The sequence below is a fragment of the Megalobrama amblycephala genome, linkage group LG7 (genome assembly GCF_018812025.1).
Source record: "Megalobrama amblycephala isolate DHTTF-2021 linkage group LG7, ASM1881202v1, whole genome shotgun sequence".
Classification (NCBI taxonomy): domain Eukaryota; kingdom Metazoa; phylum Chordata; class Actinopteri; order Cypriniformes; family Xenocyprididae; genus Megalobrama; species Megalobrama amblycephala.
The window spans coordinates 44,469,345-44,481,450 of NC_063050.1; the positions used below are offsets into that span (position 1 = coordinate 44,469,345).

The following is a 12,106-nucleotide window of genomic DNA, read 5'->3' on the forward strand; positions in this document are numbered from 1 at the left end:
CAAAGTAGCCAAAAAGATACTTAAGTACAGCAACTAATTACATGTACTCAAATAATTTACAACTCTGGAATTTTGCACTTTTGATCTCTGTGGTTTACTTTAATCACTCCAAGACTAAAAAAAATGTCATGTCTTACAATGTTGGCATGATGTTTTCTTATTTGAAAAGAGAGAGAAAAAACAAACAAACATATGATGCTACATGACATGCAACCACTTCTAAAGTGCTTTGCACCAAGCAATAGCTCATTTTTGGGGGTGTTATTTAGAGAAGGCTGTCACCCTAATTTGCATGAAACAAAAGTTGTGATAGTCTTTCTTTATTGTGATGTATTTCCAAGTTAAACGGCTTATCGAACAAGAAAAAAATGTGGGACTTGATTTCATCCACTGGGAATTTGGATCCAATTGGATCATTGTGGTTTGCTATTGTTCTGATCTCATGATGCAGTAAACGTGTAGGGGAATTTTACAGTTAAAGACCCAAAAGACCAGATACGGTGAATGAAGACCTGGAGTCAGAGTTTAAAAAAAATAATAAATTGAATAAAATTTTACTGAAGAATAGTTCGCCGTTTCACACAGCATTCTAGGCCGCTCTGTGTACATTCACATTTCCACAACAATTATACTCTAACAGAGTCAACTAACTACGTCATTACTTCAGGTTGAATGATTCTGTTTGGCAAAGAAAAATAGACAAATTTGGTAATCTTCCACACATGGACAGATAGTCAGAAGCATATCTCCATTCATCATGATGCTGACTCTGGATTTATGTCCTTTTGGGGTCATGACATGGCGTCTGCTGGTCTTCAGCAGAGTGCCAGTTGTCCACCAGTACAAAGGACCTGCACAGAACACTTAGCGCACATGCACAGATACACGTGATTCACAGCTTCTTCAAGGCTGAAGTTGATCTGAGCTCTGCTATAAGCAGGAACTTCCCCAAAACATACTGATAACATGTTCTTTTCTCTCAATGAGAGGTACAGACAATATTCAAACATATTTTCTAGTGTTTGAAAATGAAAAGAAATGCTTTAACATATGTTGAAGAAGTCATTCAAATAATTTAACAGAAAGATAAATGTTGATTAATAACTTAAAAGATATATATTGAAGCAGCAGTGGATTCCAGAATCCACCCCCCTTCACATGTCATCAAAGAAGAGATAATGATGTGCACGGATAAATCATTTAGGCTATAATAAATATACCCCAATATTCATTAAGTGTGTTTAAGTGTGTCAGTTTCATATAAACACATTTTTGCCAAACATTACGTTGCACACAAAAATAAAGTCAACAATTTACAATAACAACATCCCATAATAGTGTTAATGGAGATAATTGCCCTAGCATTCAAACTTTGTGAGGAAAGTTTAAAATAACAGAAACAGAAATATTTAGTTACATTATAAATGTCCTTACTGTCACTTTTGATCAATTTAATAAATTCTTGCTGAAAAAAATATTACCTCAAAAAATAAAATATATAAATAAATAAAAAATACTGACCCCAAACTTTTGAATGGTAATGTAATGTTTTTTTTTGTTTTTTGTTTTTTTTAAACAGTCTATGTGTTTAACAGATAATTTTGTAGGTAACATTCAAATATCTTAATTTATATTCATTTTCATATACAATTGAATGTACATATTTATTTGATAGGCCTATATGATTTGCTATTGATTTGTTAATTAAACATATAAATTGTTTGCAAAAACAGTGCAGGGTGAGGATGTGTTTTGCATGTATCACGTGGGAGTGAAACAGATGTATCCACGATATCATGTGACAGCAGCACACCATATGGGACTGATACTAGATCTGAAAGCTTTCTGGATCTGTCAAGAGCCCTGCTTTTCCATGCGTAATATCTCCACTCCACCTGATTCAACAAAGAGGACAAACGCAGTGTTCTAGTGCAGCGTTTGAGTTTTCCAGGCTCTCATTGTGTTTGCCAGTGTTTGTACTGGAGCTCAGCGTACTGTTTAGGGGAGAGAGAGAGAGAGGGAGAGAGAAAGAGAGAGAGAGAGGGGTGTGAAAGTGAAGCTCTATCAGTCTTTGCGGACTGGAGGTTCAAAAACAGCGGAAGAGAGAAAGAGAAAGAGTGAGAGAGGGGAATCAATCAGCCATGGCAAATATCGCTGTGCAGAGGATCAAGCGAGAGTTTAAGGAAGTGCTGAAAAGCGAAGAGGTTTGCAAAACGTTACTTTACTCTATTTTCTTGCCCGTTGAGAACAAACACAAGGACTTTTGGGGATAATCATCCAGAAGCCAATGAGCTAGCTTAGCCTGCTAAGCTAATGTTAGCATGAGCTGTTAAATGGCCTTTAGATACGGAACTCATACATGTAAAATTGGGCTTTCTTTGATGTTTTAAGACGGAAGCCTAGTTCGAAATGCGAAAATCATTTATAGACTCATCAAAGTACGGCTAGATTTGTGGTGGCACACGCCGAGCTTTAGCTATGGAGCTAACATGCTATTTGACATAGTTAGCCTTTTAGCTTCACTAACACTACTTTAGTGGGCTGTGGTAATATTAGCTTGTGTTTATCGCCCATTAACGTGTGTTTTCTTTTTTAAATACTTTTTTTACTCTTTTCCTGGTCGTGTCCTGACATGTTCTGTTAGTGTCAGTTAGCAGGACTGCTAGGCTGTTTGAGTAGTTTTCAGTAGTGCAGGACCATGGCTGTTTCAAAACCTTTTGAGCTGCCTACCTAGACAGCATTTTTGGGAATCATAAGCACCTATCATGCTGTCTACCTAGGCAGTTCATTATGTTTTAAGACAGCCCCACTATTATATACTGGTCACTTCTTTGTTCTGGGCAAAGGAATTAAAGAAAACTTCCTTGTCTTGCTAGCTGAATGTTTGATTCTGACTCCCCCCCTCTTGTTCACAGTTATAAGTGCAAAATAGTTAACTTTTTTCATTGGTTTCCATTTTTGTTTTGCTTTATAACAGACAAGTAAAAATCAAATAAAAGTAGATCTGGTGGATGAAAACTTCACAGAGTTAAAGGGTGAAATAGCAGGACCACCAGACACACCATATGAAGGTAAAGATACTATTTTCGTCAGTTTTCTCTATTGCTGCAATGATGTTTGCAAATGCATTACTGTTGTAGATAAGATTGTAACTTACAAGCTATTTCCCCCCCACAGGAGGCAGATATCAGCTAGAAATCAAGATTCCTGAGACATATCCTTTTAATCCACCCAAGGTAATCTTTTTTTTTTAATAGCTTTTGTTTTTATGATTATTAGTTATTGTGGTTAATATTTAAGGTAAAAACAATCTAGATTAATTCTATGTGAAACAGGATTTTCAATAGAAAAGCATATTGGGTGGGACTTTACCTGTCAGGAATTTATTGGATAGTTAATACTGGGTCTTGCATACCATAATGGAGGCAGGTGTTTAAAGACAAATAACCATGTTCACTTAATATTAAATATTAAAAACTTACTTATACTTGCTAATTTGTTAGCACTTTCTTTTGCTCCAGTTGAAAGTTTCAGAGTGAGGAGTATTATTAAATCAACTAAAACTTCAATTTTATCCCAGTGGATATATGAACAGGAGCAGGATCTCATTTGGTTCCAGTTAAGTCCAGATAATTTTACTGACCTGATTAAAGGCTGGAATACACAACATGGCTTTTGCCCTGATTTAAGGCCTGTTCACACAAACAACGATAAATATATTAGAGTAACTATAAAGATAACTATATTAGAGTCCTCAACAGAGGACAATATTGCTGTGTTTATTATAAGAGTGCTGCAGTTTGCAAGCTCTTAAAGCAGGATAGATTCTTATGGGCTGTCAATGTTTTTATTGTTCATCAGCTGGAAAAAATAGTTCTGAAAGTGATTAGAATGATATTGTTTCTCTGTGTGCACTTGCCATTATAGTTATGGTATGGACTCTGCTGCATTTTTATATTTAGAATGATTTTTTACCAACTATATCTTTATCATTATAGTAATCGTCCTTTGTGTGAACGAGTCAACACTAGTTGCAAAAATTCAGAGCCTGTCTGCAGATTTAATCGGTCTTCCAGCCTTAAATTGACTAACACTTGCCTTGATTAACAAAGCAGTGAAGAACTCAGTATTTTCTGTGGCAGCTAATTCTGTTCATGTAATAACTACTACTGTTAACATTATATAAAAATACCTAAATCTTCTAAATGGGACTGTAAACACAGAGATGACAACAGAAAATTGTAATCATAAATTATTAAACAGTTATATCAGGGCAATAATTTAATTTTTTCTTTTTTTTTTGTTCCATACAAGAGTTTAATTTGTCTTTTTTATTTTTAATCTGCACACATGTACAATAAGAAAGAATTGATCCATTATGATCAAAGAACTTTGAAGTTAAAAAAATAAGTTTTGTCATCTTTTTCAGGTGCGGTTTATTACTAAGATCTGGCATCCCAATATAAGTTCAGTTACCGGGGCAATATGTTTGGACATTTTAAAAGACCAATGGTGAGTGCTTACTAATTAATGAGTATGACACGTCTAGTTTATTATTGTCGCGCATATCCTACATTATCGAATGCTTTTGACACTGCTCTCTAAACTATTGCACAGTCTCTTTCCTGTTCCTTTTTTAAACGATTCTGTACTCTTCAACTCCTACTTATTCTGTCTTCACTTCCTGTGTACAGGGCTGCAGCTATGACTCTGCGAACAGTCCTGCTCTCACTACAGGCTCTGTTAGCTGCTGCAGAGCCAGATGATCCTCAAGACGCTGTAGTAGCAAATCAGGTACATGTGTGTGAAATATGCAGCTGTCAGTGTGTCTGTCTGACTGAGAATGTGCAATAACAAAGCATAGCAAACCTTTCAAGTACATCACTCTTGTGGTTTTTTGCAGTATAAGCAGAATCCAGAAATGTTCAAACAAACTGCCCGTCTCTGGTCTCACGTTTACGCTGGTGCTCCCGTGTCCAGTCCTGAGTACACACGCAAAATAGACAAACTTTGTGCAATGGGCTTTGACAAAGTAAGTACTGAACCTGGACAGCTGCTAGTGTGGTTAAAAATTCAGATATGCACAGACTACAGCAGGGATGGCAACCTTAGAGACACATGGCACTATTGGCACGTGTTGCCCTTAGCTTTCAGCACATTACTTGACTGTCACTGAGTTTTTAAGCTTGTCATATTACTGTCCTTAAAAGGGTTAGTTCACCCCAAAATGAAAATTCTGTCTTTATTTCTCACCCTCATATTATTCCAAACTCGACTTGTTTGTCTTCGGAACACAAATGAAGGTCTTTTCGAATAAATCTGAGAGATGTATGTTCCTCCGTTGACTGCCTTTGCAACTGAAACTTTGACGCTTCCGGAAGAGGTTTGTTCTTGTGCATTATTCATGTTTGGTTGAGCTTCTGCCTCTGTTCGCTGATCAATGAACTTTTTGACTGCGGTGCAAAAGCAGTCAATAGGGGGATAGACATCTCTCAGATTTCATCAAAAAGATCTTCATTTGTGTTCTGAAGATAAACAAAAGTCTTAAGGATTAGAATTTCATTTTGGGGTGAACTAACCCTTTAACATTTTATACAATGATGGTGGCTTTTGAATAGCAAATTTTAGCCTATTTTTAATTCAAATGTCTTTAAGAGTCTGCTCAATAACTGTAATATTGTTTTCATGTCTAAGTCCTCTTAAAAAACAACTCATAAACAAGAAATTCATAACTTTTGAAGTGATTTATTAAAAAAAATCACAACCTTCAAGAAGCAGGTGAAGACATACCTCTTCCACAAGCACTTAACCACCCCACACCCTTAAACCAGTGCACTTGCAAAAAACAAACAAAAACAATTCTCTGTATTTCTCCTCTTATCTAGCGTGCATCGTAATGTAGTTGTCAAATAAACCTGTTATTGTATATTACAAATATTGTTGTCTCCCTGACAAATTGCTTTGTTCCTCTATTTTAAGTCGCTTTTGTATAGTGTCTGCTAAGTGCATAAATGTAAATGCAAAAAAAAAGTAGGACAGGGACTTTGTTCTATCCATCGGTTGTTGATTGAATGGTGACAGATCTAAAAGCAAGGTTGCAGTCGATTGTAAGATAGACAGGGTTTAAGAGGACTAAATGTTAGGAGAAGTTCTGCATGCATCACCAGAGAGAAGTCTCGAGATCAAGTTATGACATTTAAAAAATATTAAAAAATGATTGTCAAAATTAATTAAAAATAAAGGAAAGCATGGATGAATCATTCAGAATAAGATAACACAGAAGTAGGGTGAATTTTCATTTTGATAAAGTATTAGTCCATTTTCCATTTACACTGTTTACTGCAGGGTGAGACTGCTAAAACACGTTTGTTTGTAATCCAGAGTTAAATAATTAGGCATCTTTTTGTTTAGAGACCAACAGTTTTTTTTTATCCAAGGATAATCTGAGATGCCTTACAGGTCGCCCACTACAGTGGCTGGCAGACAAGGCAAAATTACGTTTGTTAATTTTTCACCCTGGTAAAGATGCATTCTTGGGTTATCACCACATGACTCAACATCAAAGTAGTAAACTACTAAACCTATTATAGATTATAAAATAAAATTAAATAAAGACAAAAGTTGGCAACACCCTATACTACTGTGTTTGTAAATACATATTAGTCGTGTATTACACAATGAAAATGAATCCTTATATTTAGGTTAATGTTTTTACATATGTTGACATACACTACCATTAAAAAGTTTGGGATTGGTAAGATTTCTATTACAATTTAAAAATAATGTTTTACAGTACCTGTCAAAAGTTTGGAAACAGTACAGTTTTTAAATGTTTTTGAAAGAAGTCTCTTAAGCTCACAGAGGCTGCATTTATTTAATCAAAATATAGTAAAAACAGTAATATTTCAAAATATTATTACAAATTAAAAGAACTGTTTTCTATTTGAATATGTTTTAATATGTAATTTATTCCTATGATTCAAAGCTGAATTTTCAGCATCATTAGTCCAGTCTTCAGTGTCACATGATCCTTAAAGGGATAGTTCACCTAAAAATGAAAATTGTCATCATTTACTCACCCTCAAGTAGTTCCAAACCTGTATAAATTTCTTTGTTCTGCTGGACACAAAGGAAGATATTTGTAAGAATGTCAGTAACTGAACCAATGTCACCCCCCATTAACTACCATAGTATTTATTTTTCCTCTAAAATGAGACACAGCTTGTGTGTGTGTGTGTGTGTGTGTGTGTGTGTGTGTGTGTGTGTGTGTGTGTGTGTGTGTGTGTGTGTGTGTGTGTGTGTGTGTGTGTGTGTGTGTGTGTGTGTGTGTGTGTGTGTGTATAGACCTATTTTGTATGTGCAAACAGTGATGTTTTTTTGTGGGCGGAGCCTACCTGGTGGCAGAAAATGACAGTTCTGCAGTAGCAGTCTGTGGAAGCCATGGAATAAAAGTATAAAAAAAGTTAATTTTGAGTTTATATCTTATAATTCTGACTTTTTTTCTTGCAAAACTGAGTTTATATCTCACAATTCATAGAAAGAAAAACAGAATTGTGAGATATACTTGTTATTCTTTTTTCCTCAGAGTTGATATCCCTCAATTCTGACTTTTTCCCCTCAGAATTGAGATATAAACTCACAATTGTGAGTTATAAAGTCCAAAATGGGAGATAAAAACACAAGAAATAAAGCCAGAATTGTGAGATAAAAATGTTATAGGCTATGTTTAAAAGTTATCTATGTAAAATGTTATAGGTTTAAATATTTTATGCCGTAACCGCTATGTATGTATGTCCACTATGAACTGCATATGTGAATATTAGACTTGCTGTTTACATCAAATTCATGCTTTAATAGTAGACTAATCATTGCAGGTTTCATAAGTCCAGTCTGTGACTTGCAACATAAACGTCTGGGTTTAGCTTCAAAGGGCGTCTTTGCCTTTGGTGTCAACGCCGGTATTCTATTCTATTCTGATTCTGACATCCAAAGGCACAACAAAACATTTTTCTCTTATTCTGTGGATTTTGCCCATTTTCCTCCACTTGTTACTGCTATTTTTTTGCCACCACTATGCGCGCACAGCTGCAAGTGACATCTGCTCCAAATTGGTCGATAGGGATAGTGATAAAGGATAAATGAATTTCTTTCTTCTGCTGAACACAATAAGGGGTCCAATAACTGTTTGGTTACCCATATTCTTCAAAATAACATCTTTTGTGTTCAGCAGAAGAAAGAAATTCATACATGTTTGGAACAACTTGAGGGTGAGTAAATGACAGAATTTTCATTTTTGGGTGAACTAGCCCTTTAATGCGCAATTTCACATGCTTCAGTAATTTATTCAATTTAAATTATTCAATTATTTTAGTGTGTTAAGGATTTTGAATTAATTGCATGCATTAACATTGACAGCCCAAACATTTTTAACATTGATATTAATGATGTTAGAATGATTTCTGAAAATTCAGCTTGGCCATCACAGGAAAAAAAATTACATTTTAAAATATATTAAAGTAGATTTCGTATCTGTAAATTTTACATAATATTACCTACATATATATAATATACATTGTTTTTTTATGCTATTTGCCTGTGATGGCAAAGCTGAATTTTCAGAAATCATTCTAATAGTTTTGCTGTTTAATATTTTTGTGGAAACCGTGATCTATTTTATTTCAGGAATCTTTGTTGAATAGAGTTTAAAAGAACAGCATTTATTTTAAATAAAATCTTATGTCTTTACTGTCATGTTTGATTTTTCTGAATGCAAGTATTAATTTCTTTAAAAAAAGAATGACTGACCCCAAGCTTTTGAATGGTAGTGTATGTTGAAAGACAGTATGTAAAATACTATTTTGTAGGCACTATTAGAAAGAATGAAATTTGGAATTTGTACGTTGACTTGTGGAATAGCTCTTTGTTATGTGCTGATCAAGTCAGTCTGGCTGTGATTTCAAAGTGATATGGTTCAGTCAAATAAGTGAACTGTTAGCATCAGCTAAAAGAATTATTTTAGCAAATTTACTGTTGCTTAGAAATGGAGTGTAACATTCTGTCTTTCTCTCCCAAACAGAATGCAGTAATAGTAGCCTTGTCCTCAAAATCATGGGACGTGGAGACAGCGACAGAGCTGCTACTAAGCAACTGATCATCCAGTTCTCTTCATCAGGCCATATTTCCCTCAAACCCCTCCTGCTTCATGACCCATTCACTCCCACCCAACCATCCACACATGCATCAGCCATCTTGGTTTGTGTTCAGAGTGAATGTTTGGGTAAGATCAGCAGTTAGACTGCAAAACAATTAGTCATCTTCCACCTCTAGCAAATGTTCACGTCTTTTTCTTCCCATCATTTTCACTTTCGGTTTTTGCCTTGGTACAATCATTTTCCCTCTTAAATTTAGGCTGTCACTTCCCTTTTAAAGAAACCCAACAAAGACAAAGCCTGTATCACTGTCATTTCACGCTAAAAGAAACTCCCAACTGCATCTGTGAAACAATGTTAGTACATGTAAATTAGTATATTTAAGGTTGTGTACATTTAAAAGGCAGGAATGTTTTTTCTTTTTCTTTCTTCTATCTGTACACCATAAAATTGTTTTGGGATATGCTTATTTGAATAGGATATTTAGTATTAAAAAACAAAAATCTTTGAGATTAATAATACCCCTTCTATTTGATGAACAAATGTGATTTTATTTGCTCATTTGATTCTTTTAATGTTTCTTTTGGCTTTCCTTTGCACTAATCAGTCTGTATAGTAGTGGAAATGGCCAGATGACATGGTGTTACGTTGTGAGTGCAGACGCGGTTTCATACTTGCTGGGTAAAGTGTTCATTTTTTTTTAAATAAAAATAAAAGGAAGATGCCCTTCCTCACTTTTCCTTTTTTTCAAAAAAAGGGGGCAATTGGTGGCCACAAATCCTTTCTCTACTTCTTTTCAAGGCAGCTGTAGGGGTTTGAGTTGATCATGGACAGATATACCTTGAGTTGCCTTTTTTTTTTTTTGAAGAATGTATTATATAAAACAACTTGCATTTAAGTATAAAAAGTTTGTACATGTAGAGATGAGAAAAAGTGAAGACAAGAGTTTCTCCTCTCTTGATGATTGGCTTTTTCTTTGTGGAACAATCAAGACAGTGAGACATTCAGTTTGGCATCAAAAACTGTTAAGTCACAACTAGTTGGTGTAAATGTTTAAAAGGGTCTCTGAGTGTGAGGTGATTTTGATCATACCGCATTTGTATTAAGATTTACACTTGCAAGCTGCAAATATAATTTCATATTTCGCATGTAACTGATGTTGCAGGCATGAATCAAACTGCTAGAGTTTTCTATTCTACAAAGATGCTTAAAAGCAAATGGGCCAAGAGCGAGTACTGCCACACAATGCTTTGTGAACCTGTTTTTTTTACCTAGTGTTCTGTTCTTGCAGGGGTGAAATGATAAAACTTTTTTTTTTCTCACTTTGTTACTTGACCTGTCTATTTGCTAGCATTCCCACATACCATCTGTTTTCATAATGCCCCCACTTTCACAGCTAGTTGCTTTCATACACCTTTCTCATGTACATACAGTCAAGTTTTTTGGGGGGATAAAGTACTGTTCATCTCTAGAATGCACCATCGATGGCTGGATTTATATTTTGTATGAAAAACAAAAATGGGACAAAAAAAACAAAAAGACTGTCTTCCTGTAGTGATCACCTTGTTCAATATTGCACGAAGAAGTGAAAAGGACAAACTTCTGTCAAAGGAGAAATGCAGGTCATGGGCTCTGGCTTTAGTCACTTTACGCTCCTTTACAAAACGAGACAGAAAAAAACCTACTCGAGCCGTACAAGCATGGTTATTTATTGTGAAACTGTCATTCTTTTGAATTAAAAAAAGTGAAAACTGAAAACTTGTGTTATGTCAATCTCTGTTCTGTGCATGTAATTACATCTACATCAGTAGGTGTCAAATTTAAGTTGACTCAGGTTAAGAATGTAAACTGGTGAAAAACAGCTTGGGAACGTTATTAATGTGGGGAAAAATGAAAAGGTATATCATTTAAATGTGGAGTAATCGAACAGTGAACTTAATTTTTCACCCAATATTTAGAATGAATCCAAACACAAATCTTATATAGCAATGGCAGGGTGTCCCTTGCAGCAGTATGAGGAATTCATGCTCATACACCCAAGAGAATAAATAGCAGCATTACTAATCATATAGTCTTGCAGTCCTTGTACTGTAAGTTGAGTAAAACTAAATAAATGCAGAAAATGAGCCTCAATGAATCCTTGCAATCAAAGAAATCTGATGACAATATTTGGATTTAATAGAGGGTTAAAAGAGGAGAGGGAGATAAAACAGTAAAAAAATCTTTCCATGTATTTAATAAGCAACCTTAGAGCAGATTAAAACAGATTTTTTTTCTTTCAAATGTTTGTTTTTAAAAATGGCTCCGGACAGAGGCAAAGAGCAACATGAACAATTTCAACAGAAAACAAAAAAGAAAAAACTAATGAAGAGAAACAGGTCTGTATTTCTACATACAAGTTTGAACATCTGAATCTAAAGAATTCATTCCTCATTCTGAGGTGTGGGGTAAAGACAGTTCTGGTTTGTGAAGAGCGTGTCATGTTTAAGTAGATGTGTCTCTTCGTTCGGTCATTCCATCATTTACTGTTTGACCGTCCTTGTCTTCATGAACCGACGCTTTACCTGAAACAAAAAATATAAATCAACAATCTGCATTATGGCGGAGTTTGACAGAAAGTAGACAGTTACTTATATCTAGGCCAGGTTGGATTCCATGTGGGCCTGCAGAATCCTTAGAAAGAATTGTCAATATTTATTTACCCACATGTCATTGCAAACCAGTGAAGGACAAATTTAGAACAGATATGGTCAGTAGGATTTTTTTTTTTTTTTAAATTACCTTAATCAGTAAGGATGCATTACATTGATCCAATTTTTTTTTTAAATAAATGCAATTTTTTGAACTTTGTATTCAAAGGATACTGAAAAAAAAAAATGTATTGGTGTCCACAAAAAAAAAAAAATAATAAAAATAAATAAAAATAAAGCATCACTACTGTTTTCAACATTGATAAT

General features: G+C 34.8%; 2 protein-coding genes across 7 annotated transcripts in view; one reads left to right on the top strand and one right to left on the bottom strand.

Moving 5' to 3' along the window:
* Positions 1-1,772: 1,772 nt before the first annotated feature.
* ube2kb (ubiquitin-conjugating enzyme E2Kb (UBC1 homolog, yeast)) lies at positions 1,773-10,907 on the top strand. Of its 2 annotated transcripts, XM_048197689.1 has the most exons (7): positions 1,781-2,204; positions 2,978-3,071; positions 3,178-3,236; positions 4,430-4,512; positions 4,695-4,794; positions 4,904-5,032; positions 9,077-10,907. In XM_048197689.1, the coding sequence occupies exons 1-7, from the start codon at positions 2,142-2,144 to the stop codon at positions 9,149-9,151; spliced, it is 603 nt and encodes a 200-aa protein (XP_048053646.1). In that variant the 5' UTR covers positions 1,781-2,141; the 3' UTR covers positions 9,152-10,907. The 2 variants fall into 2 exon arrangements, with proteins under 2 accessions (XP_048053647.1, XP_048053646.1); XM_048197690.1 differs by lacking the exon at positions 4,904-5,032 and having other exon boundaries at positions 1,773-2,204.
* Positions 10,908-11,304: 397 nt separating this feature from the next.
* Positions 11,305-12,106, bottom strand: part of pds5a (PDS5 cohesin associated factor A) — a 32,933-nt gene continuing 32,131 nt past the window's right edge. For all 5 annotated transcript variants that reach the window (XM_048197686.1, XM_048197683.1, XM_048197688.1 and 2 more), the window contains one exon: positions 11,305-11,713. Coding sequence is in view for 4 of the 5 variants with exons in the window: in XM_048197683.1 (XP_048053640.1) it covers positions 11,672-11,713 (42 nt within the window). In the remaining variant the exon portion in view is untranslated. The remainder of the gene's footprint in view (positions 11,714-12,106) is intronic.